General features: G+C 45.2%; 1 protein-coding gene and 1 pseudogene across 15 annotated transcripts in view; both read left to right on the top strand.

The window, feature by feature from the left end:
• ASAP1 (ArfGAP with SH3 domain, ankyrin repeat and PH domain 1) overlaps nt 1-27,616 on the top strand; it is a 392,196-nt gene that overhangs the window by 350,379 nt on the left and 14,201 nt on the right. For 11 of the 15 annotated variants that reach the window (XM_054499217.2, XM_063669076.1, XM_063669082.1 and 8 more), the window contains 3 exons: nt 2,313-2,483; nt 14,495-14,564; nt 18,037-18,095. In XM_054499217.2, the coding sequence (XP_054355192.1) occupies nt 2,313-2,483; nt 14,495-14,564; nt 18,037-18,095 (300 nt within the window). The remainder of the gene's footprint in view (nt 1-2,312; nt 2,484-14,494; nt 14,565-18,036; nt 18,096-27,616) is intronic. The other 4 variants (XM_063669081.1, XM_063669086.1, XM_054499219.2 and 1 more) reach the window with 1 other exon arrangement.
• LOC129043265 (U6 spliceosomal RNA) lies at nt 24,589-24,701 on the top strand (annotated as a pseudogene).

Below are 27,616 nucleotides of genomic sequence, written 5' to 3'. Positions count from 1 at the left end.
CTCAGGAGTTCAAGGCCAGCCTGGACAACAGAGTGAGACTCTGTCTCTACAAAAAATTTAAAAATTTTTAAAAATTAGCCTGATGTTATGATACATGCCTGTAGTCCCAGCTACTCAGGAGGCTGAGGAGGGAAGATTGCTTGAGCCCAGGAGATCAGGGCTGCAAAGAGCTGTGATCTTGCCACTGCACTCCAAGCAGGATGACAAAGCAAGACCTTGTGTCAAAAAAAAAATTTTTTAACAATAAACCTAGGGAAAAAGTCGAGGAATAGCATATATAAACACATTTTGAAAACTACAAAGCATTATACAGATGCAAGGCCATAATAACAATCTCTGTATTGTTACAAAAATAAAATAGTTTCTGAAAGCTGCTGTGACTGATACCCTAATTAAGTGTTGATTTGGGGTAAGCATCAGGCTTCCATTGTGTAATAGAATTACACAGTGGGACAAAGATGTAAATTATATAGCCTGGCAATTTAAACCTAAAGCAGATGATAATTTTACTGAGATTAACAGTCAGTATTTACTTTCAGAACTAGCCTATCTTAGAGAAATAATGGTTTAAGTCAATATCGGTAGGGACTAGTAATTGACAATGGGAAATAGGAAAGCTCACTTTATACCAAGGAAGGAGGCCAGCAGTAATTAGACTTTTTTTTTTTTTAATATGAAGAATGTACAAAGCTCTTTCGGAGCCCTTCTGGATTACTAGGTATCTACTAATCTGTGTTAAGCATTCAGTATGGCAGTGTTCTTAGCTTTCTTTTTTTTTTTTGAGACGGAGTCTTGCTGTGACACCCAGGCAGAAATGCAGTGGCATGATCTCAGCTCATTGCAACCTCCACTTCCTGGGTTCAGGCGATTCTCCTGCCTCAGCCTCCTGAGCGGCTGGGACTACAGGCATGCACCACCACACCTGGCTAATTTTTGTATTTTTAGTACAGACGGAGTTTCACCATGTTGGCCAGGCTGGTCTTGAACTCCTGACCTCAAGTGATCTGCCCACCTCGGCCTCTCAAAGTGCTGGAGTTACAGGCGTGAGCCACCGTACCTGGTCCTAGCTTTTTTTTCTTAACGTTTACAGAAGCAGTTTGCCATGAACATAGTGAAACCATATACCTTAAATAAAGCAACAGTAGTGAAAGTGCCCAGCATGGAATACCTGGCACACGCCAGCCACTTCAATGTCACTTTGAATAAACAAAACTAAGATCAAATACGCTACTCCCTTAACAGCTTTTAAAGACAAACCCCACTTTTGTGTGTATGTGGAATATTACTATCATTCCTGCTGTCTTGTCTTTAGCTCTGGAGAAAGTTGAGTCTTTTTTTTAGTCTATAAAAATCAGTGTCTAATTTATATAAATGTTGTTCAGGCTTCCAATATAACAGATGGTTTGGTTTGTAGAGCAAAGGATTTTTAGATTTCTCTTTTTTCCAGGTAATGCTTTACATCCAGTTCTTTCTTCATTATTTAGAAAAGCCTTATTTATTTTTTTTTTTTTTAAGAAAAGCTTCAGGCAGTTTGCTGACTAGAAGAAAAAGTTGTAGAAAGAAAAATTCTATTATATGAATCATTTCATGTTTCAGCTTGTGGCCCAGTGAAGGCTTAGCCTGTACCCTGTTCTTTCTCTGTTGATTTTGCTGGTAGTGGTGTGTGATTTCTCCCTCAGTAGATTCTGTGATGATTATAAGGAGTTATTGTTTTAAGATGTGTGTGTGTGTGTTTGTTTTTCCCATTGTACCTAAATGACCTAAACCTAGTAGCATTCTGTGTTGACTGGCATTTTGTTCCTTAAAGCACACACTCTTCTTACCTTTGTTGTAAATTTTTCTCTGTTGCCTAGGCTGGAGTGCAGTGGCATAATCATAGCTCAGCGTATCCTCGAACTCTTGACTTCAAGTGATCCTCCTACGTCAGTCTCCCAAGTAGCTGAGACTACAAGCACACACCACCACACCCGGCTAATTTTTTAAATTTTTGTAGAGATGGAGTCTTGCTGTGTTACCCAGGCTGGTCTCAAACTCTTGGCCTCAAGCAATCCTCCCACCTCAGCTTTCTACAGTGCAGGGGATTACAGGCATGAGCCACTGCACCTGGCCAATTTTATTTTTTTTTTTTTAACCAAATTTTTAAAACCCTACTTGTGAGTTATTAGACTGATGGAGTTAGCCATATCCAGCCTTTTGCTTTTGTCTCTGTATATCATACCACATTCTCATGTGTGGAAGTGATTTCATACTGGCTGTTTTTTATCTGTGAGACTGGGATTAATCTTCCTGCCCCCATTCAATTTCCTTTCTAGGTCCAACTGGCCCACCTTCAACACTCCCTCTAAGCACCCAGACCTCTAGTGGCAGCTCCACCCTATCCAAGAAGAGGCCTCCTCCCCCACCACCCGGACACAAGAGAACCCTATCCGACCCTCCCAGCCCACTACCTCATGGGCCCCCAAACAAAGGCGCAGTTCCTTGGGGTAAGTTATCCTAAAGTCAGGGCCAAAGCTGCTGGGGCCAGGCAGCGTGTGGGGCTCCACTGGGCAGTGGCCCGTTGGCACATTCAGAAAGTGTGCCAAAATGCACACACATGCTGGGTGCTGACTCGGGTATATATGACATGATTCTACCTGTCTCTTAAGGGAAAGGAACATTTTGAAAAGTATTTAGGCCATTAAAAACTAAAAGGTGCTGAGCACTTCCTAAATCTTACTCAGTTATAATAGCAACTCTGTGAGGTAGGTATTATTAGTCTCGTTTATATATAGGGAAACAGAGGCTCAGAAAAGCAAAGTAATCCATTTTCCTCACAGCAGCCAGAATGGTTTTCTTATAAAATGTAAATCAGCTCATGGTCACTTTTCTCCTTAACACCCTTTTAAGATTTCCTGTTGAGCTTCAGATAAATGCAAGCTCCCTATACCAAGGCCCACAGGGCCCTGCATGATCGGGCTCTTATCTCCCAGACCCTCTCCTGCCACTTTGTCTTCAGGGCTGGCCTTCTTTCACTTCTTGGATACACCATCCTCTGCCTCCTGAGGGCCCTCCCACTCCCTGGAACTCTGTCATGCTTTTTGAACAGCTGCTTCCCTTTCATCCTTGAGTTCTCAGCCAGCATGTCTATCTCCCCTGCCCTCCAATGCAGCTTCCTCCCTACCTGTTTTCCCCCAAACACCTTATCACAGAATGTAAGCTGCCCCACTAAAATGTAAGCTCCATGAGAGCCAGAACCTTGTCTTGGTCTTGTTCTCACCTGTGTTTACTGGAACCATGCCTGGCACACAGTGAATATTCAGTAATCACTTGAGAATGAATAAATTTGCCCAGAATCAGCTTGTTAATCACTTCAGTGACATTGACTGCACATGACAAATTCCCGTCTACAAGGGACATAATTCCCATCTTTACTACTAGCCTGCTAGCGACTTAGGGGTCACCCCCATCACGAAACAGGGTCTTGGCCCATGACAGACATTCACAGAAGCTTTGCTGAATAAATATGTTAGTTTGTGTGTCTCACCTCTTCCTGCTGTGGAGTTTCATTGTGGCTTTCTTCATATTTTTTGTGTTTCGAGTTTTGGGGGAAAGTTATATTGTTCCGTTGCTGATTGTCACCTGTTCACCATCTGGCCCAGACACCCCGGGTTATGTGTGTGCAAGCATGTGTGTGCATTTAGCCGTTCATTCTCTGACTCTGTTTGCTTACTTGAGGCACTTACTATGCCCCTTGCTTGGGCCTTCTCAGTCCATATGCTCATGGAGTTCATGGTCTAATGCAAGACACACGTGGGTAAATCATTAGAGCACATGTTCTTTACTATCAGGATAGACATGTTGTCTAAACGCTAGAAATGCTGGAAAACTGAATGTCAGACTTTAGAGGAAAGCCAGGGAAGGTTTAGAGAGGAGGAGACATTGGAGTTTGGTGTTAATGAATTAGTTCCCACAAGCCAGGCAAGAACAATTGAGGTGTGCTAGCACATATGGACATAAAGACTAAGGATGTCCTTGACATTTTCAGAGTCTGCTGTGTAAGGCCTTCAGGATCCCCAGATTTCATCAAAAAGGCCTTTCCCCCAAATAACATTCCATGAAAGTCACAAGTTTCACATCAGCGTTTCATATCACAAATTAACCTCCTTTCCAAATTTCTCTAACTTTTAATCCTCTTGTTTAAGTGGTTTTATTTCTTAAGGTTTAAAGTGCCTTTATTCACATTGTATAGACTCGAACATTCCTCAAATAAATTTACCAAATTTCCGCTTTCTGGCTTGAAAATCATCACTTTTTTAGATTTTCACATCACTCAAGAGCAAGACTAGCAGCTGGCCGTTTCTCCCCCCATTGTTGATGGGTCAGGGAGCATTTTTTATTAAACAAAATTTACTTTATAAGAGTGCCTGACAGTGAGCTGGGAGCATTATAACCTTTTCCAGATGAGGACACTGTTCTGTCTGCCACTTTCTCACCAGCTAAGAGCCTCTCACCTACAACCAGCCTTGAAGGACAAAAATCATCATCTGTCCTCGGCCACAGTGACAGTTCGCCACATGGCATGGACTTTTGATTTTTGAAATCAAAATTTTAAATTTAAAAAACAATTTAAATTTTTTTTTTAATTTTGATTTTAGAAAGCATATGTTGGTGTACATGCATGTATGTAAGATATACTATCTACAGACACAGGTCAGTAATGGGCATGTATGTGTGGGTGCATTCATACACGGCTAGACTTCTCCTTAGAAAGGTTATAGTTGCTCTGATCCTAGTGCTTGCGGTCTGTGTTGTATTATTACTGCTTGATTTTATCCCTTCCCGCCTCCTGCTGACATTGTATTCTAGAAGCCAAAGGCAGGGCCCAGACAGGTCATCAGCAAGGCACTTAGGGGATCAGCCTTCTAGGCAACCTTCCTCTCTGATGCCTGCAGCTTTCCTCTGTGGACGCACCTTTCCAGCACTCTTATGTTCCCCTAAACCTCCCATCTCTCCTCAGCCCATGAGGATCAGGGCCTTTGAACTGCGAGAGATCAGGACTGGGAGGTAGATACCAGGCATGAGCAGGTAGTAAAAGAACAGCCCCTTAGCTCTCACCAGGCCTTACCTCTCCACCCCCAAAGCTGAACATGTCCGCCATCTTGAGGTACACCACATTCCCCAAAGTTCTATTTTTTTCTCTCAGATCTGAGCCTTTGCTTACAGTATGCCCTCAACCTAGAATCTTCTTCCCTCTACTTCTTTATGTTAATGTTTAGTCATCTTTCAAGATCTGCTCTCCTGGGATCTACTTAAAAGGCCTTTCGCAGTCCAGTAAAACGCCTCACTCCCCACCCTTGGTCCCCACTGGTGTAGTGGGTATCACAGTGGCTATTTCCTTGCCTGTCTTTCCCAGTACATGAACTCCTTCTGAGGGCATGTGCTGCTTCTCTCAGCAGAGCAAAGTGCTCTAAGGTGGACTCAAGTGTCATACTGTCTGGATTCTCATTCCGTCTCTACTACTCAATAGCTCTGTGATTTTCAGCAAGTATCTTTGAATTGTTCAGTGCCAAAGCTTCTCCAACTATAATATGGGGCTAGTAATAGTGTCTGTATTGCATATGGAGTTATGAAGATTAAATGAGAAGAACACATAAAAAACAACCAAAACCACGGGCAGCACCCAATAAATGATAGCTGCTGTTACCATTATTCTCAGCCTAGCATTTTGCTGGATAGCTAGAGATGGGAGAAACCTGCATTAATTTCCTGAGGCTCCTGTAACGCATACCGCAAACTAGATGTTGTAAAATAACAAATTTATTCTCTCAGTATTAGAAGCTAGAGGTCCAAAATCCAGCAGGGTTTTGCTCCCTCCAGAGGCCCTGTGGGAAGAATCTGTTTCTTGCCTCTCTCAGCTTCTGGTGACTCCAGGTGATCCGTGGAGTGGTGCAGCCTCCGCCTTCATGGTCATCTTCCCACTGCCGCCGCCTCTCTGTGTTCTCAGAACTGCCTTTCCCTCTCATAAGTGTACATGTGATTGTATTTAGGACCCACCTGAATTTTCTGTGATAATCTTGTCTCGGGAGGCAAAGGTGGGCGGATCACTTGAGGTCTGGAGTTCAAGACCAGCCTGACCAACATGGAGAAACCCCATCTCTACTAAAAATACAAAATTAGCTGGGCATGGTGGCGCATGCGTGTAATCCCAGCTACTCAGGAGGCTAAGACAGGAGAATCACTTGAATTCGGGAGGCGGAGGTTGTGGTGAGCCGAGATTGCACCATTGCACCCCAGCCTGTGCAACAAGAGCGAAACTCTGTCTCAAAAAAAATAAAGATAATCTCCTTGTCTCAAGATCCTTAAGTTAATTATATTTACAAAGACCCTTTTTCCTAGTCAGGTCACATTTACAAATTCCAGGGATCAGGACTCGATAACTTTGGGTGGCCGTTTTTCAGCCTACCACAGCTTGTCCTCTGACCCCCAAAGAGTCACATCCAACCCACATGCAAAATATATTCACCCATCCCAACAACCTCAAAAGTCTCAAACCCCTGTCTTGGCCATTGTTTTTTCTAGTCTTAAGATGTGAGCTGTCATGTACCTGCCAGATGTACTCCTCTCCCCACTGTGCCCAGGATTTCCTCCTCCAGATTCACAGGCGAGATTTGGGGGTTATGGTTATTGTCAGCAGCTCTCCATTTTTTAGATCAATGGGTTCACGCTGATCGCTTGCCTAACATTAAATATGGAATCAAACTTGTAAAGTAGGCAAGACTCGAGGCTTCCTGTCCCAATCTGTTTTAGGCCACCTGTTCATACCACCACTCTGTTGTACCCACTAGTCTCACTAGCCATCCGTACAGCAGCACTGGCATCACTCCCATGACCCCTGCCTGCAGCACAGCAGCCTCTTTCCTCAGCCAGGTGGAGGTTTCCACCTGTCAAGTTCTCTTTTTTTTTTTTCGAAACAGACTCACTCTGTTGCCCAGGCTGGAATGCAGTGGGGCAGTCCCAGCTCACTGCAGCCTCCACCTCATGTGTTCAAGCAGTTCTCCTGCCTCAGTCTCCCGAATAGCTGGGATTGCAGGCACCCGCCACCATGTCCAGCTAATTTTTGTATTTTTAGTAGAGACGGGGTTTCACCATGTTGGCCAGGCTGGTCTCAAACTCCTGACCTCAAGTGATCCACCTATCTCGGCCTCTCAAAGTGCTGGGATTATAGTCATGAGCCACCAAACTTGGCCCACCTGTCAAGTCTGAAGCCGATACCCTTTTTGGTTCCCCGACATTTGTGTTTCTGGTCTCAGGGGCACTTCTGACATTCAGCTCCTTTGCAGAGTAGCCATGGCTGACAGGTCTTGGCTCTGCTGATGATCACACTTTCTATGCTGATGATTAGCCCCGCCCAATCCCCCATGCTGACCTTTAAGAAGGAGATAGAAGATGGTTTAAGAGGAAGTAGATCTTGCATTTGGCCTTGGAAGATGAGTGGAATAGGCAGGAGAAAATAAGCAAGGCAGCTGATGTTGAGTGTTTTGTGAGAACGAGGGCCAGAGATTGTAACCTTTAATGCATCTACTTCACAGAAGGCCACACTTCCTTCATTACAAAGAGTCTATCTTTCACCCTCTCAAATTCCATTTCATGCCTTCATAAACTCCTTTTTCTTTGTTTTTGAGACAGGGTCTTATTCTGTCACCCAGGCTGGAGTGCAGTGGCGTGATCATAGCTCACTGCAGCCTCCACCTCACAGGCTCAAGCTATCTTCCCACCTCAGTCTCCTGAGTAGCTGGGACTACAGGTGTGCACCACCATGCCCAGCTAATTTTTGTATTTTTTGTGGAGACAGGGTTTCACCATGTTGCCCAGGCTGGTCTCAAACTCCTGAGTTATGTGATCCACCTGCCTTGGCCTCCCAAAGTGCTGGAGACTACCGGTATGAGCCACCACACCCAGCCCATAAATTCTTAATACAGGTTTATGGCTTATAAGACAAAAGAAAATGACAATTCGTTATTTTAGAATCTTTGGATAAAAAACTACATACGTAATATTTTATAAGGCCATCACTTGTAAGTGCCTCACAGAGTGCTGGGCATTGTGTTGAGCACTTCGCATGTGTTAACTTACCTCATTCTTAACCATAGTTACACAGAGAGAAAATGCTATTATCTCAACTTCGGGGCGCAGAAAGGTTCAGTGATTTACACACTGTTTCTCACAGCTAGTACGTGGGGGCCAGGACTCACCTGCAGCCTATGTGGCTGAGAGCCAGCCCTCCTCACCCTCTCCACGCACCACTCTGTGCTCGCAAAATGCAGGCCCACTGGCCATTTCTCCTCACAGCAGTGGTTTCTGTGCCCATCAAGCTGAAGTGTGGAGAAGGCGATCAATTTAGCATGGTTCTCCTGGCAAGCAGCACAAGCTCTGCTGGCTTTGCCTCCTTATCCATCTGCAGCATGGCACCCTGGTATGCAGCTCCCGCACTGCCCAGGCTGGGAGGGCCACCCCAGGCTTTTTCCCTGCCAGAACCACAACATCCACAGTGCCCAAAATAGCCCCAGCATTACATTACTGAAGTCCTGCTTCTGTGATGAATCCAGCCATCTGTCTCAGGAGACTTCTGAGGCAGGCTTTTGATAGCAAAACAAATAGTCCTGTGGACAGATTTGGGTTTTGTAGGGAATTTATGATTTTTGAAGTTGCATTTCATTGAACCTCTTTCTTCTTTTTTTTTTTAAAAAGACAACGTCTTGTTCTGTCGCTTAGGCTGGAGTACAGTGGCACAATCACGGCTCATTGTAGCCTCAACCTCCCGGGCCCAAGTGATACTCCCATCTCAGCCTCCCAAGTAACTTGGGACTCTAGGTGTGTCACACCACACCCAGCTAATTTTTTAATTTTTGTAGAGACAAGGTCTTACTATGTTGCCCAGACTGGTCTCGAACTCTTGGGCTCAAGTGATCCTCCTGCCTTGACCTCCCAAAGTGCTGGGATTACAAGCGTGAGCCTCCTCACCCAGTCCTCCTCTTTTTTTTTATAACCTACTTTATAACAGACTAACACATATTTTAACACAATTTAAATAATAAGAAATGAGGACAAAGGGAGAATAAAGGTAGCAAAGTAAGGTGAATTCCAGGAGTGTGATTTCTCCACAAAATGAGTAACAAAAAGTCACATACAGTGTCTGGAAGTGGGCCACGAATTTGACCCTAAGATTCTTACAGGCAAGAGCAAAGAAAGAAATACAACTAATTGTTAGGTTCATGGTAGCCTTAAGACTAACGCTATTCTCACACTTGAGACTCTTGAATTAATACCTGAGAACAATTTCCCCCCTCCCCCGGCCCTCCATCCTTTGGCATTTAGAGAAGTGTCTGCAGTGCACGTGGGAAACCATAACATGCACTGAAAGAACATTCCAGAAGCCCAGGTTCTGATCCAGGTTCTACCAATCCCTGACAAAGTGACCTCTGGGAATCACTTACATTCCTCATCTTTGGTCACTGGGAGTTAGAATTGTACTTTTATTTAATATAGACCAAATAATGGATGAAAAACTATACCAAAAATTGGTTTACTGCTTATATTTCAGGCCTGGGACTTCCAGGTAAAAAAGCTCAATAGATGAAATGTCTGAGACATGCATATTTACTTATTTTCTTTTCTTTTCCTTTGCTTTTTTGGTTTTTCTTGTTGTTTGTTTTATTACATATCTACTTATTGGAAGTGGGACTGTCATTGTCCCAGTTACTGATGAGGAAATTAGGCACAGAGAAGTCAAATGACTTGCTTAAGATCTCAAATCCAGGAACTGCAAAACTGAGATTTGAACCCATTTCCAACTCCAGGGCCTGTGTAGTAATTCACTATTCCAGAATACTCCTGTAGCAACCAGGCCATTCACTGCTGAGCCAATGCCCCCTCTCTTTCCGCAAACTCTTCTGTAGCTTCGAAGCTATGGTAGGTGACCAGGAGTCTTGGCCGCATTTCTTCCATTGCCTGCCCAGGATGTATCTCCAACTTTCTCTTAAACACATCTGTATGATACACTAAGACCTTTTTCCAAATTGCACAGAGAGGGAAAAAGGGATTGAGTTGCTTCCATATTTTTGCTGCTCATTGTTCTCTTTTCAGTACTATTTTATTTTCAGAATTTTTTCTAGCCACACGTTTCTTCTCAAGCACAGCAGGTAGCCTTTGCATAGCTATGAGAGTGACAGGATTCTTGTCAACCAGACCATAGACACCTACCCAGCCAGGTGTAAGAAGGTCCGCTGTGGGCAGAGAAGTTGATGAGCCAGCACGGTCAGTCCTGTCTTTCGCTAGCAGGGACTATTGACTGCTCTGTGCCAGACATTTTGTTAAAAAGTGGTGTTATCAACCTGGTGCAGTGGCTCACGCCTGTAATCCCAGCACTTTGAGAGACCGAGGCAGGTGGATCACTCGAGGTCAGGAGTTCAAGACCAGCCTGGCCAACATGGCGAAACCCCGTCTCCACTAAAAATACAAAAATCAGCCAGACGTGGTGGCACATGCCTGAAATCCTAGCTACTTGGGAGGCTGAGGCAGGAGAATCAGCGAACCCAGGAGGCAGAGGTTGCAGTGAGCCGAGATCATGCCATTGTACTCCAGCCTGGGCAACAAGAGCAAAAACTCCATCCCAGAAAAAATAAAAATAAAAATAATGGTGTTACAAAGACATAGAAGGTGGGGTGCATTCTTTGAAGTGACCACTCATTTAGTAAATTAGCATCATTTCTGTTTCATGCCATTGAAGAGCTGTGAATAATATTACCCTTGTGTCAGGCTTCCTGTGGTCTAGCACTGTGTCCCGTACTTCATAGTTTATTTCCTTTATATGCCCATCTAGGGTAGTAGGTACCATGGTTGTTCCCAGTTTATATATGACGGAATTGAGGTTTAGCAGAATAAGAAGTCACCCAAACTCATACCCACTGGTCAGCAGTACAGCTAGAATTCAAAGCCACACTTGTCTAGGTCCAAAATCTGCACCCGTAATTAACCACTCCTGGTAAGAAGCTGGTTATAAGGGGTGGTCAAGTCAGCTATGGAAGAATTCTCAGAAAGTGACTCTAAAGGTGTTCTTTGAAGGTTGTGTAGGAATTCACCAAAACTGGAAGGAGACAGGCCTTTCTTGCAGGGGAAAGGAACGTAAGGGGCAAAGTTACAGAGACATAAAAACTCACACCATCTTTGGAAAAAGGAGACTCATTTTGAGAAGCCAAAGAGGAAGGCTAAATGAGAACTCTGGACATTTGGGCCTGTGGGTATTGGGCAGCAGCCCCTGACATGATGACTCGTCTGTGCGACAGCAGAATGAATGACCTCAGCAGAGCCAGAGGGCCTTTGCAGCCCTGTTGGTCTCAAATTTACTCATATATACCTCATGCAACCTGCATTAATAATCACTTCTTTGGAATGTTTTCTACCTGGGAAGGGAATTAGTGGATGCAATAGTTCATTCCCCAAACATAAAATTTTCCTTGACGTTTTGATTGTTATAAATCATTTAAGTGGGAAAGTATAAGATTTGATATCTAGCCCTGAAGACTCATCATTGAGCACAGTGCTAGAAAGAAATGCCTACCAAGCCAGGTGCAGTGGCTCATGCCTGTAATCCCAGCACTTTGGGAGGCCAAGACAGGAGGATCACTTGAGGCCAAGCATTTGAGACCAGCCTGGGAAGTACAGTGAGACCTTCTCTCTACCAAAAAAAAAAAAAAAAAAAATTAGTAATGAGACCTTGTCTTTACAAAAAAAATTAAAATTAAAATTAACCAGGCATGGTAGAGGCATGCATGTAGTCCTAGCTACTTGGGAAGCTGAGGTGGGAGGATCATTTGAGCCCAGGAGTTTAAGGCTGCAGTGAGCTATGATTATGCCACTGCACTCCCACCTGGGCAACAGAGCAAGACCTTGTCTCTTAAAAAAAAAAAAGGCCACATGTGGTGGCTCACACCTGTAATCCTAACACTTTGGGAGGCCAAGGTGGGAGGATCAGTTGGTCTCAGGAGTCCAAGACCAGCCTGGGCAACTTAGTGAGACCCCATCTTGAAAAAATAAATAAATAAAAAATAAAGAAGAAAAAAAATAAATGCCTACCTTAAAGAACATCACAGCTCTGAGGATTTTATGAGTTACCAAAGAAGTCCTTAAATATTAAGTTATATGGGCTCATGACCATATACTGATGGTTAGTTTAATTAAAATTAAATAAAACTAAATTTGAAAGCCTTTGGTTCTTCTAGTAATGCCGGTTTATCTCATTTCTTCTTATATCAATATCATAGAATTACAGAACATTCTTTCCAGGAGGTGAGCACCCTGCCATCCTCTCCCTCTTCAGTAGGTGCAGTCGGACCAGGAGGTGATAGGTGCTAGAGTGTGGTGATTCACAGTACAGACCCTGGAAGAGGGCTGCTGGCTTTCCATCCCAGCTTTGACCCTTACCAGTGACCTGACCTTGGGCAATTGACTTTACTTCTCTGTGTGCTTCTTCATATATAAAATGAGGGGTGATTATACTATTTATCTCATAAGCATAATTACTATGAGTATGTAGCACAGTATGTTGCTCACAGTAAGTGCTCAGTAAACGGTCGTTGCTGTTAATAATGTTATTATCAGGGCGTCTTGATGGGTAATGAAGAGCACATTGATTTGTGGTCAGGACTCCCAGGTACACCATTTCCCCCACGGGACCTGCAGCCATTTATTCATTTAGTCTCATTTCCTTATCTTACGATGCCGGTCTCATGCTATGAGGAAGGAAGGCTGGATGAATATAAAAGCATGTGGGCAATCGGTGGTGCTGTTGAGCAAATGTGCAGTGTAGGGAGGATCAGTCAGTTTTTTTTCAGCTCTGCCCACTTCATCTGCCTTCCTGGTGCTCAGCCTTCTCAGCCAGCCCATTCCCAGTGCCACCTAGGCAGTAGTATAGTCTTCTAGGTAGAGGAGGAGAGGAGGCTGCTGAAGGAAGAGACCAAGAGTTTCCAGAGCAGTCATAGGAAGAAAGGACAAGGAAATGAACTAGAGCCCCAGAGACAGGGTGCCCATGCAGGGTCCCGGGGAATCCTCCTGGGTGCCCGCAGCTTGGGGCTCCACAACTGCCTTGCACTCTGCCCACCACAAAATGGATCATAGAAGAGCCCTCATTTATTGTCTTGTGACCCTCTCCTGGACATAGCACACTTACCTCCACCTGTGTGCCTCTGGTTTTGCTGCTCACCCACTAGAAAGTTCTTCACCTGTCCAGGTGCTATGTCTTCCCCAGACAGCATTCCCTACTCCCTCTCCCCCACTCCTGCCAGCAGTCAGAGTTTAGAAACTATTTTCTCCTCAATTGACAGCAACTGATGTTCATCTCATTACACATTATTAGTATATTTCCTGTGTCTAAGTCTCACAGGCCAGAGCATAAGCTCTGTGAGAGCAGTGACATTTTATTTGTTTTTATGCCTTCTGCTTCACATTTATGCCTTGCACATAGTAGATGCTTAATAAATGTTAATACTTGGCCGGGTATGGTGGCTTATGCCTATAATCCCAGCACTTTGGAAGGCCGAGGCAGGTGGATCACCTGAGGCCAGGAGTTTTAGACCAGCCTGGCTAACATGGTAAAACCCCGTTTCTACCAAAAATACAAAAATTAGCTGGGTGTGGTGATGTGCGCCTGTAGTCCCAGCTACTCAGGAGGCTGAGGCAGGAGAATCGCTTGAACCTGGGAGGCCGATGCTGCAGTGAGCTGAGATTGCACCACTACACTCCAGTCTAGGCAACAGAGTGAGACTCCATCTCAAAAAAAAAAAAAAAAGTTAATATTTGAATGAATGCCCCTGTAGTCCCGGCTACTTGGCATGCTGGACAGGAGGAACACTTGAACTCAGGAGTTCAAGGCTACAGTGAGCCATGATTGCACCACTGCACTCCAGCCTGGGTGACAGGGTGAGACTCTGTCTCAAAAAAAAAAAAAAAAAAAGAGAGAATGAATGACGAGTCAGTAAGTGCCTGAGGGCCTGGCCCAGCAGATGACTACTTATCCACCACCCTGCTAATGGTGTTCACACGCACACTCCACTTGTGAGTTGTGTGTTTCTTCTGAGTTTGGATACTAGGGGGTAGTCTCCTAGCATGGGGACCTCTTGGTGAACTTGAAATTTATTCTTTCTCTACCCTCAAACTAAGGACAAGATCCTGAGCCAGTGGGAACATCACCAAGTTTCTATGCTCTTCGAGGCCTTCCTTGCCCCAGAGCAGCTGCTCACCTCTTTGATACACTCCTTTACCAGAAATAAAAAACCACAAAGCCCAAAACAGTGCTCAATTTTGTTTTGGTCTTATGCCAGAAATGCATACTGTTTTGGCTTGGGTCTTTTAAATGCTGTTCTGGAACTTGAGCAATGCCTGTCTATAGGCCAAACCCATATATTCTCATTGCATTTCCCCATCTAAAGACATACCTTTTCACATTCGGTTTTCCTTGTAGGTAACGATGGGGGTCCATCCTCTTCAAGTAAGACTACAAACAAGTTTGAGGGACTATCCCAGCAGTCAAGGTAAGCCATCTCAGCGCTTCATTTCCCCTGTTGGATCCATTGATGCAATGGACAGAATTCTAGAAATGAGTTTTCATGAATTTCCCAGCGCTGCTCAAAGCTGTGGTAGCCAAGTGGGGCTGGCCGCGACGAGAAACCAGACGTTCACTCTTGGTTTGCATGCACATCTTGTGGCTGGACTGGGCACAGGTCTGCAGACCGTTCTCTGAGCAGCACCGCTGTCTACCCAGTTCACAGACAGGAGCTAACCTCACTTCCCGGTGGTCACAGGGTTGTGCAATGGTCTTGAACAAAATTCCTGTCAGAATGAGTTTTTACTTCTGATTATTTTAATCAAGTAACTTTGCTACTTTCCCACTTGACTCCTTTTGCAGATTTGGAAATGAAAAGATAATACTTAGGGAAATCTGATTGCCCAGAGATTTTCAAACATAAAAATATCACTCTTTCAAGTTCTGTTTCTAATAATTTTTTTTAGGCTAGGCTGATAGCAGTGTTCTTTTCTTCCCTTTTTTCACTGAAATTGTATACTTGAGGAGATCTCTTACAGGCAATTTTTATCCAGCCTTACCCTAAAGTGTTTTCTCTGGAGGTGCCATCCAAGAAAAGGATAGAGAGCCACTTCCAGACCCAAACTTCAGGGAAAAAGAGTCGGCTCTTTTCCAGAGTTTCTGAAAGATGAAAAAACAAAATCTCTCTTTTTTTTGAGATAGGGCCTTTCTCTGTCACCCAGACTGGAGTGCAGTGGTATGAGCACAGCTCACTGTAACCTCAACCTGCTGGGCTCAAAGATGGTCCTGCCTCAGCCTCCCGAGTAGCTGGAACCAGAGGATGCATCACTGTACTCAGCTGATTTTTTTATTTTTTTGTAGAGACGAGGCCTCAGCATGTTGCCCAAGCTGGTCTTGACCTTCTGGGCTCAAGCAGTCCTCCTGCTTCAGCCTCCCAAAGTGCTAGGATTACAAATGTGAGCCACCATATCCAGCCTTTTTTTTAATACCACTATCTTATGTACTCTTTATAACCCTGTGAGATAGGCCCAATTACTATTATCCTCAGTTTTGCAGGTGAGGAGAGCGAGGCCCAGAATGGTTAGGTGGTGGGTGCAGATGTCAGAGCCAGCTCTCCAGCCTGCTTGTTCTCCCGACTCCACATTCCACGCCCCTTCCTTGCCCTTGTGCCCTGCCTTTCATTCCTCACTCACCTTCCTTCAACCGTAATTTGGGGGACCCTGTAAAACTAAAGTTCTGGTGTTCCTTTTCCAGAGTGAGGAGAATATCTGACACTCCAAAAGCACTCATAAAAGGTTTTTAAAGGCCGGACACAGTGGCTCACCTGTAATCCTAGCACTTTGGGAGGCCAAGGTGTGAGGATTGCTTGAGCCCAGAAGTTTGAGACCAGCCTGGGCAACATAGCAAGACCTTGTCTCCTAAAAATAAAAAAAAATCAGCCGGGTATGGTGGTACATGCCTGTAGTCTCAGCTATACGGGAGGCTGAGGCAAGAGGACCACCTGAGCCCAGGAAATTGAGGCTGCAGTGAGTCATGATCGCACCTCTGCACTCCAGCCGGGGCGACAGCAAGACCCTGTCTCAAAAGAAAAAAAAGTTTTGGCCGGGCACAGTGGCTCTCGCCTATAATCCCAGCACTTTGGGAGGCCAAGGCAGGTGGATCACTTGAGGTCAGGAGTTCAAGACCAGCCTGACCAACATGGTGAAACCCTGTCTGTACAAAAAATACAAAAATTAGCCGGGCATGGTGGGGTGCGCCTGTAGTCCCAGCTACTCAGGAGGCTGAGGCAGGGGAATCACTTGAACCTGGGAAGTGGAGGTTGCAGTGAACCAAGATCACGCCACTGCACTCCAACCTAGATGACAGAGCGAGACTTGGTCTCAAAAAAAAAAAAAGTTTTTGAACAAAATCAAGCTGATTGTGAACTAGAGCCTTTGGCAATTCATTGTTTGTTTGCTTTTGAGATGGAGTCTCTTTCAAGAGAAGCAAAGCCCTCTCATGTTTACTGTTTCTTGTTTAGTGGTGGCTTTATCTCAGCAATAGTCCCCTGTTGCCCAGAGGCAGGAGGATTTCAAGTGAGCTGAGGAAAGAGCAGTGAAGACCAAGGGTGGCCAAGAGCCAGGACAGAAAGGAGCACACACTTTTCATCTTCTTTCTTTGACTATTTTTTGTTTCGTTGGTTGGTTTGGCTTTTTCTTTTCTTTTAAATGCAGTTAGCTGAGGCACAAGAATCGCTTGATCCTGGGAAGCAGAGGTTGCAGTGAGCCGAGATCATGCCACTGCACTCCAGCCTGGTGACAGAGCGAGACTCTGTCTCAAAAAAAAAAAGAAGCAGCAGCAACCAACTCTTAGGACATCAGGGAACAGAAATGGAGAGATGAGATAATAAAGGGGTTCTTGGCAGATGGGGCTCAGGCACTTGGCTACTGCTGCTTCTCAGGCAAGCAGGCCTCCTGGTATCCTCTGAGAATTGCCAAAACCTCTTGTTAAAGAAAAATAGTGGCTTCCACATAATGTAGACCACTGACGGCACTGGGGTTTCAGTTGCAGAGGTTAACGTTTGATGATTCAGACAATGTGGTGTGGACCTGTATTCCAGGGACTTGGGCCTTTGTCACCCTCATTTACCTGTCCTCCAAAAGGAAGGCAAGGCCTAGGAGAGCCTGGAGGCCCGAGAACCAATCTCTTTGCTATAGTGGAGGAAGTGAGGGCTCTGGAGGCCAGGGGAGCTAGGGCCGAATTTCCACTTCTACCTCTGACCCATGCGAGACCTTCTGCCAGCCGCCAACACCCCCATTCCCTTCCGTTTCCTTGTCTGGAAACACAGCTGCTTTGTGGGATCATGTGGGAAGAGTTACTTCTGTGCACTACATTGGGGTCACCACTTAGAGTGTGCCAGGTGCCTTCATAAATGCCTTGAAGTAGAGGAGTTGGGCTTTATCATTAAGAGGGACTTCTTTTTCATCTTTTTACTGTGCCTCCTCAGCCAGGCAAACTGAAATATGGAAAATAGACTAATCTTTTGTTAAAGACATTTTGAGGCTGGTCACAGTGGCTCATGCCTGTAATCCCAGCACTTTGGAAGGCGAGGTGGGTGGATCCACGAGGTCAGGAGTACAAGACCAGTTTGGCCAAGATGGTGAAACCCCATTTCTACTAAAAATACAAAAATTAGCCGGGCGTGGTGGTGGGCACCTGTAATCCCAGCTACTCAGGAGGCTGAGGCAGGGAATTACTTGAACCCGGGAGGCCGAGGTTGCAGTGAGCCGAGGTTGTGCCACTACACTCCAGCCTGGGCAACAGAGGGAGACTCCGTCTCAAAAAAAAAAAAAAAGAAAGAAATTTTGAAAACATTCTTTAGATGATTATGTAAATACCTTTGATTTGATTTCCTTGAATAATATTTTGCTATTGATATTCTAGCACTTTTAGATCCTAAATGATTCTTATTTGTTGATTAGCACCAGTTCTGCAAAGACTGCCCTTGGCCCAAGAGTTCTTCCTAAACTACCTCAGAAAGGTAAGATCTATCATTTTTACATTTACATGTAATTAAAGTGTCACTACCCCCTCCAAGGGGCCCAAGGTTTTTATCTCCCTTGTTCATTGATCCATCCCAAATGCCTAGAGCAGCACCTGGCATGTAGTGGATGCCTAGTAAATACACATTAAATGACGAAAGGTATTTATAAACTCAAATTTGGTGATTAGCAAAGCACCATACTTTTCCAGAATACATAATAATTTTGTAGACATTATATTATTATAATCCCCAGGTACCATTCTTTCTCCCCTTATAAACATAATCAGAGAGACTTGGGAACCAACACCAGCTCTACCACTTAGTAGCTGTGTGGCCTTGGGCAGGTGACGTAGTAGCTTCACTAAACCTGAGATTCCTCATCTGTAAAATGGGGAAAATAATACTTACTTCGTGAGGTTTTGTAAGGACAAAATGAAGTCATGTTTCAGAAAGTCCCTAGCAAGTGGGTGGCAAAGGAATCCTTCCCTGGGATGGCATCTGTCGTGCAGAGTAGAGATACCCATGCTCTGCAAAGTACAAGAAAGCAGTGTCTATAAATACTGTTTTTTTGCCAAGCTAAGACACTCAGCTCTTTGACCGAGTCTTCTTTAATGCTGACAAGCTTTTCATTTGTAAAACCAAAATTTCAGTCTTCTTATTACAACACAAGTGATAGTTCTGCCTTTTTTGTTGTTGTTGTTACCATACCTTACCTTTAAAGCTGCAAAATACCTTTAGGAGCGTCTAGATCATTCCATCCTTATATAAGCCTGCAAGGCCAGCAGGGCCCACCTTGGAAGCCCCGAGGAGCTCAGGGCCTGCTCCTTGGATTTTCAGTGTCAGCAGGAAGATTTGTGACCCCAGTCTAGTGCTCTGTTGCCTAGTTTGAGCAGAAGTCAAACTGGGGGTTAGTATTGGGAAGCTGAAATTCACCACTCTCTAGAGTTCTTAGTGAAGTAACACACTTTGAAGAGCACTGACTGGTCAGGCCAGGCTCCTGTGTAGTAAGATGAGGGGACTCCCAAATGACTGCTGATTCACTTTCCATAGAACAGATGCAAGACTTCCCCTGGGTTTGCTGAGTCTTTATCTAGGGTTGGTTTTTGTTGTCTTTTATTTTTAAACTCTGCCCAACGGGCTGTTTTGATCTCAGAGGAGTTTGAAACAAGTTTCCCAGGCATGTACCCCCATTTACAGTGTGCCCAGATTCCGTCCTAGATCGCTCACATATCACCCCTGCCTCTCCAGCCTGCTTTCTCTAGCAGCAGACCCCAGCACTTCTCAGTGCCCATGGGGCTTTACCACAACTGCCGCCAGCTCTTCCCTGCACTCATCCCCTCCGTGCCCTCCCTTCCCTCGCAGCATGGCGTCAGCCCATCACCAAAGTTACTCCCTGATGGGCTGCTCCTGCCCATCCTGTGCTGCTCCCTCAGCTCCTGCCCATCCTGTGCTGGGTTCTGCCACTCAACTGACTTCTGAGACGCACAGTCAGGGTGGCAGTCTGGCTCTCCCTATGACTGCTGACCTCACATGGTCATCTGGGGCTGCCCAGCAGTCCCAGCACCGCGACCTTTCAGCCCACTCCCCCACACTGTCTCTCCTCTCCTTAGGAGCACCTTGTTTCTGTTCCTCATTGAGTCAGCACTTGAGTCCACCCCTACTACCACCTGCCTGGCATGGTGGCAGTGGTCCTAAGGTAGACTTTGTACCCTCCCACCCCCTCGGGGACAGACTCCAGCAGGTGTCCCTCCCTCTTTTGCATTGCTGTTTCCTTCCATCTGACCTGCCCTATCAGGGCAGGCCTACTGTCAATACCCATCAAGACCTGTGTCCCTCCCACCACCACCCCCTTGCTCTACTCCCATTCTCTGTGTGTGTGTGTGTGTGTGTGTGTGTGTTTACTATTTGGAATTTTCTGTGATAAACATATACAGAAATACAAAAAAAGACAGAGTAGTATCCTGCAGCCTCCTCCACCACACCCACATACTTATCACCCATTCCAGCACTTAACAGTTTATACCTGATCTTCTTTCATCTAGTTCCCTACCCAGCCACTCTCAGTAATTCTGTAGCGAATCCCAGCCAATTTCATACATACGCAATTCTATTACTACATCAAAAAATTCATCATGTCTAAAAAATCAAAAATTTCTTAATATCATCAAATACCCAGTGTTAACATATCCAGCTGTCTCACAACTGCCCTTTTTTTTTTTTTAAGAACTTGTTTGTTTGAATAAGGATTAAAATAAAGTCCACACAGTAGAGTTGATTGATTTGTCTCTAAGTGTCTTAGGCTAAAGTTTCCCCTGCATCTCTCTCTTTTTATTTGTTGAAGAAACTGTGTTATTCGTTCTATAGATTTCTCCAGTCTGGATTCCATCCCCTCGTGTTTGTTCATCTAACATGTTCCCCTGTCTGTCATATTTCCTATTAATTGGAAGTTGATTCCAGAAACCTGATCAGATAGATTGAGGCTTTGGCAAAACCACTTCATAGGTGGTAGTGTGTTCTATCACGAGGTGTACACCATCGCATTGTCTCTGTATGTGAAGTTCACAGCTGTTAATGCTCAGAGCCAAGATTGATCCATCCATCCTCTCTTTCCATCCCTCTGCAAGCCAATGAGCCAGCGGTTAAGCTTCAGCCCTGTCTTCCTTGGCCGTCTGCAGCTCTTGGCACAGTCACTGCTTCTCTCCTGCCTGGAACGCTGTGCACTTGTGTTCTGGACACTACCTGTCCACTCTCGCTGCACTGTCAGTTCTTTCCCGACCCCCTTAGCTGCTTTCTCGTCTCCTCCGCCTCTGCATGTTGGGCACCACAGGCCGTGGTCATGGACTGCTTCTGTTCTGCGTCTTCCCTTACTCCTTAACTCATCCAAACAGTCCCACAGCTTTACATCCATCTGGAAAGCTCCACATTTCTTTTTTTTTTTTTTTTTTTTTTTTTGAGACGGAATTTTGCTCTTGTTGCCCAGGCTGGAGTGCAGTGGTGCAATCTCAGCTCACCGCAACCTCCGCCTCCCAGGTTCAAGCGATTTTCCTGCCTCAGCCTCCCGAGTAGCTGGGATTACAGGCATGTACCACCACGCCCGGCAAATTTTGTATTTTTAGTAGAGACGGGGGTTTCTCCATGTTGGTCAGGCTGGTCTCAAACTCCTGACCTCAGGTGATCCCCCCACCTCAGCCTCCCAATGTGGAAAGCTCCACGTTTCTATCTCCTACCAAAGTATTCATCCATAATCCGAATTCACCAACAACAGCCTATTTCACATCATCACTTGATGCCTGTGGGGGAAGATTCTCTAACTGTGTTTTTCCTCTGCTCTCACATCAACAATCGTCAACAGAAGATTTCTGTGACAAACGTGTGGGGATTTTTCCCCATGCACCAAGCAGCAGACACCAGCTGGGTGTCCTCTAATTCAGTTCCGACACTGTCTACCTGGAGATAGTGCCGGTCCCACCAGGTGAGAGCTCAGTCCCCAAAACTGCCCCCCTGCACGCACACACACACACATACCAGTTGCAAGTCCAGGCCTTCAGAACTTCTGACTGACTGGCTACAAGGTGGGGTTCCTACAACTCCCTCTTTGGATTCATTTAATTTGCTGTAGCAGCTCACAGAACTCAGGGAAACACATTTACCAGTTTATCATAAAGGATACTGCAAAGGATACAGATAAAGAAATGTGTAGAGTGAAGTATGGGGGAAGGGGTGTTGTATTAGTCCGTTTTCACGCTGCAGATAAAGACATACCTGAGACTGGGTAATTTATAAAGAAAAAGAAGTTTAATGGACTCACAGTTCCATGTGGCAGGGGAGGCCTCGCAATCATGGCAGAAGGCGAAAGGCACATCTTACATGGCAGCAGGCAAGAGAAAAATGAGAGCCAAGCAAAAGGGGAAACCCCTTATAAAACCATCAGATTTCATGAGACTTATTCACTACCATGAGAACAGTATGGGGGAAACTGCCCCCATGATTCAATTATCTCCCATCAGGTCCCTCCCACAACATGTGGAAATTATGGGGGCTACAATTCAAGGTGAAATTTGGGTGGGGACACAGCCAAGCCATATCAGGTGCAGAGCTTCCAAGCCCTTTCTGGAAACTCCAGGAGCCTCCACATGGTCAGCTCCCCAGAAGCTCACTGAACCCTGTTCTCTTGGCTTTTTATGAACGCTTCATGATGTCAGCATTCCTTCCCCCAGGGTATAGGGTAGGACCCTCTCATGGAAGGTGTTTTAAGACCCACAATCAGATTAGAGTCCTGCCTTGGGATAGGTAATAAGAGGGCAAGAGAAGGTCAGAGGCCTGCCTCTGAGGCCTGACACACCTAACATAATAACAGAAGACTATAACAAGGGTTATAAGCCAGGAACTGTGGACGAAAACTAATACATATCATAGCACCACAGCCTACTCCCTGGTTTTCTACTGTGGATCCTTTATATCAAAAAACATATATATACACAATCATTAATAATTAGTCCAGTCCATCATAGTGTATGAATGTCTCCCAGGATGATGACACTCAGGTTTGCAGGTTTCCTCTCAATATTGTCAGGTTCCACAAGCAGGAGTGGTCTGGGTAAATACACAGCTTCACCCTCTCAGGCATGTGGAATCATTGAGCTAAGAGGCAGTGTCATCTCTTGCCCTGAGACTCTTTTGAGTTGTCTTATTTACCCATTTATTTGTTTACTCTCAGCTACTATTTCTCCTCTCCATTAATCTCCAAACTTTTTTGAAGGGACATTAGAATCGCCACTGTGCTGGTCTAGATTACAAGCAGCAATACAAGTCTAGCAAGTAGCTCCTCCTCAGTCCACTCCCATTCAGATAGGGTGAGGCTACATAGATGCAGAACTAATGAGCTATTTTTACCACCAGGCATATTCACTGTTAGCCCCAATTTTGTTAGAAGGGGTGAAGGCACATCTCATCCCCATGATGCCCTCAGGAATTTTGACGTAAGATTTAAAAACATGGTTACAGTTTTTTACTTAGCATTCCTGCTAAAAATTTTTTGAAGTGTTGGGCGCAGTGGCTCATACCTATAATCTAAGCTCTGTGGGAGGATGGGAGGATGGGAGGATGGATTGAAGTCAGAAGTTAGAGACCAACCTAGGCAATACAGTGAGACCCCATACCTAAAAAACAAAAATCATCTTTGCTGTCCCAGCAACTCCCATCCTAGGATCACTGCATCGGGTAGGGGAGAAAAAATACTTTTTTTCTTAGATGATTTGGGGAAACTCTGCTTCTCTCTCTCTCTCTCTCTCTCTCCCTCCCCACCCACCCCCCGCCCCCCCCCCCCACCCAAGGAGTATCTCCTCCTTGCGTTCCTTTCCTCAGGTAGCATGATCCTCTGTAAACCATTCCCATTTTATTGTGGAACTCTTCTAGGCACTGCCTTCCCCATTAGAATGTTCTTGGACATCACCTGAGACGGCATGGGTATTTCAGATGTCATAGGGGTAACTTCAACTAACATTTCATAGCAAGGTCCCTTAAGTGGAAATTCTCTATTCCAAAGTCCCAGTAGTTGTTGCTGGGAGGTGCTCAAACACTTTTGCCATAAGCCCCAGGAACTGCTCCACAGGGGGTTATCAAGTGGAGAGTTTGTCCCTGCCAGCACTCTGGCGTCTACTCTGCACTTTGCGGGCTTGGGCATGTCCAATTAATATTGCTTGGAGAGCAGATTTACATGCCTTCTGTTTTATAGTAGCAGGTAGGGGAAACATTCTCCAGTGTGATACTGTGTTCATTACCATGATACAATCAAATAAAAGAGATGCAGTCGGCCGGGCGCGGTGGCTCACGCCTGTAATGCCAGCACTTTGGGCGGCCAAGGTGGGCAGATCACGAGGTCAGGAGATCAAGACCATCCTGGCTAACACGGTGAAACCCCGTCTCTACTAAAAAATAGAAAAAATTAGCCGGGCGTGGTGGCGGGCGCCTGTAGTCCCAGCTACTCAGGAGGCTGAGGCAGGAGAATGGCGTGAACCCGGGAGGCGGAGCTTGCAGTGAGCCGAGATTGCGCCACTGCACTCCAGCCTGGGTGACAGAGCGAGACTCCGTCTCAAAAAAAAAAGAGATGCAGTCACTTCATATGAAGTGTGTTCAAATATACCAACTTTCATCATCCTATCAACCCTTACATTTTTATATTCTAGTTTCAGGAACTTCTTCACCTCCAGACCATTTTACTCTCTCTCGTGCAAAAAGCTTTGGGTCTTCTGCCAAGGGTTGAGCCAAAGGACCCTGGACCTTTTGTCAATCTTTATTTTGATTAGTCTGCCCCACTTTTTCCCCAGGCAATTTCAGATCATATGTTTCATTGTCATCTCTACCTTGCAACTTTTAAAATTTCTTCAAACTGCAAGAAATACAGTAAACTGGGTTAGGGCCCTTTAATATTGGGAGAGCGGAGGGGTTTGGTCTACCCAACCTTCAGTAATGTTGTATTAAGATCTTTGTTGTGCTCACTTCGGCAGCACATATACTAAAATTGGAACCATACAGAGATTAGCATGGCCCCTGCTCATGAATGACACGTTATTTTTTAACAACAGCAAAAAAAGACCTTATTTTGGTAAGCGCAGTGGCTCATGCCTGTAATCCCAGCACTTTGGGAGGCCAAGGCGAGCGGATTGTTTGAGCTCAGGAGTTTGAGACCAGCCTGGGCAGCATGGCAGAACCCTGTCTCTACGTAAAATACACAAAATTAGCCAGGCGTGGTGCCACATGCCTGTAGTCCCAGCTACTCAGGCGGCCGAAGTGGGAGGATTGCATGAGCCTGCGAGGCAGAGATTGCAATGAGCCAAGATCACACCACTGCACTCCAGCCTGGGTGACAGAGCAAGACCCTGCCTCAAAAAACAAAGACCTTTGTTTTAACTGTATCAATTTCCATTGTATTCATTCCATTTCTTAATAACCATCTAAAGATTTCCACCCTGCTGGGATGAGTCCCATGACTCTCCCCTTTCTTTTTCTTCTTAGTTTTATCCTATCAGTGTTTTCTTCACCTTATTTGTTAATAACCATTTTAAAATTTCCACCTTCCTGGGAAGAGTCCTTTGGCTCTCACTTTTGCCCTTCCCTGTTCTCTTGTTAATTAACCTAATATTTTTATTAGCATCTATAAGACCCATGAAGGGAAGCTGAGACAGCAAATTTAATAAGGCTTCTTGAACTGTTCATTTCTGTAGGAGTAATATCACATGGGGTGCCCATGTAGAAGGGGCCCTCTTAACCACACATTTACCATGACTTGGGTAACAGGCATGTTCAGAGTGTGAATAGCCCTGTCATCATAAAGCCAGTCCCACATGCATACAGAGCATATCAGCTACTGCATCTGGGGTGTCCCACTTGACATTTGTAGGTAGAGTTGGACAGTCCCCCTTCTCAGGGTGAACAGACCTTACAGTGGCTTTTATCTGTTCCACCAAGCTGGCAGTTACCGCAGGAATAGCCTCCTGTGTGTCTGGATCATATAAACCCATATGCAGTTGTTCAATAGTGAGCTGTGGGTCCCATCAGTCCAAACATGTACTTCTACTCTGTAGTGTTTAAAACCAAAGATACTGCCCCTAAATTAGTCACTCTTATAATGCGTTTTAGTAAAGGTTCCTCAGGAAGCTGATGATACTGATCTACAGAATGAAACAGTTCTTTCACACTATACCCTCTAGTTTCCATAGTTACTTAGTTTTGCCCCTCCTTCACATTGACTACCTTCTTGGTAACCACAAGTCTCAGAGGTACTTTCTGTTGTCCCTGCATAATTTTCTCCTTTGTGGGTAACTTTAAGGCTAGTGGACTGAGCTCAGGCAGACCCACATCTGAGCTCAGTCCAGCCTCAAGTCCTGACCCCAGCACCCTCTTTTATTTTAGCCATTATAGACAACAATAACCAAGGGATTAAATATTTCACTTTCTTCTTAATTCACATTTCTTTATGCATTCAGTGCCCCAACTCCCAGGGAGTTGGATCCATCTCTGAATTCCACTGGTAACTTTTACCTTTAGTAACTGATCTTAGCACAGCTGTGGCTTCATACCCTGGGTGACCATATGGCCACATAGGAATCCAAAGATTCGTGATCCCCCACCCTTTTATCCTTTCTCTTCTCAAACCACATGTTTCTGTGAGTCAGAGCTGTTCCAACAAATCCTGCTTCACTGATACCAAATGTGTGGTGTACAGCTCCCAGCAGACTGATTTTTATGTCACTATTAATATAAACCTTGATGATCAGATGCTTAGAAAGATCTTTGGGTATAAAGGACAAAATGTAATGGCAGCATACACAACATGCCACAGTGTGCTATGTACACTTTTATCACCCTTCCTTTTGTGGATGAAAAGCTATTAAGCAGAATACGGGAAAACACTGGGTTCTTAATGGGATTAAAGCAGTGGGGCTGGGCACGGTAGCTCACACCTGTAATCCAAGCACTTTGGGAGGCCCAAGCTGGAGGATCACCTGAGTCCAGAAGTTTGAGACCAGCCTGGGCAACATAATGAAAATGAGACCTTGTCTCTACAGAAATTTGAAAAATTAGCAGAGTGTGGTGGTGCGCACCTGTGGTCCCAGCTATACAGGAAGTTGAGGCAGGAGAATCTCTTGGACCCAAGAGGTCGAGGTAGTAGTGAGCCATGTTTGCACCACTGCACTCCAGCCTAGGTGACAGAGTGAGACCCTGTCAATCAATCAATCAATAAAATAGTGGGCATCACATAGTGGATGTGAGTTCCTTTAGGGAATGGTCCCACCCTGAGACAAGGAAAGCTGTAGGAGGCCTTGTGGCACACTCACACTAAACTACATGTAGGTGTGACCACCAGTCATCTAACTCTAGTATGGGGCACCCAACATTTCTGGGTGCAAAACATATATCCTAACTGTACTCAGTCCTTTACTACACACTGCAGCAACATGCATGTTGGATTAAACAACACTGGCCCACCAGACAGAAAAGGGCCTTACAGGAGATAGGTGCAGGTCTGGGTATCCTGGGATAAGCTGAGTTTGCTTTCAGTGAGCAGCAGAATTCAGAGGAAAATGCAGATTAGAGGGAGTTCTCTTCCAGGAGGAAGGCAAAAGATGGGAGTCAACTTGGAAAGATAAGGAGGCTTTGGCAGAGTGAGCCAGGCCGACTCAATAAACAGTGCTGAAGAGAATGCTAAGATGCAGCTTTGGTAAAGGGCCTGTACCCAGACCCAACAGGGCCTCTTCACAATTTTAATACAAATAGAGGCTGAAGTGGGGGGCAGTGGCCCTCAGTCTTGGCTGCTGAGGCTCAGGGCACACCTGTGGGATTCTTACAGCCCTCTGAATTTACGGAAGTTCTCTGAGGGCACTTGCAGTTTACATCAATGTACTATGACTGCCCGTGCCTTTAGATTAGGGCAAAGTAAAACATGTTCTGCAGTGTAGTTGATAGGTATAGGAACTATTCTAAACACCCATCAAATGAATGAATGAAAGAAGGAAGGA

This window comes from Pongo pygmaeus, chromosome 7, assembly GCF_028885625.2.
Source record: "Pongo pygmaeus isolate AG05252 chromosome 7, NHGRI_mPonPyg2-v2.0_pri, whole genome shotgun sequence".
NCBI lineage: Eukaryota > Metazoa > Chordata > Mammalia > Primates > Hominidae > Pongo > Pongo pygmaeus.
The sequence above is the reverse complement of the archived record's forward strand: the minus strand, read 5'-3'. Positions and strand labels throughout refer to the sequence as shown.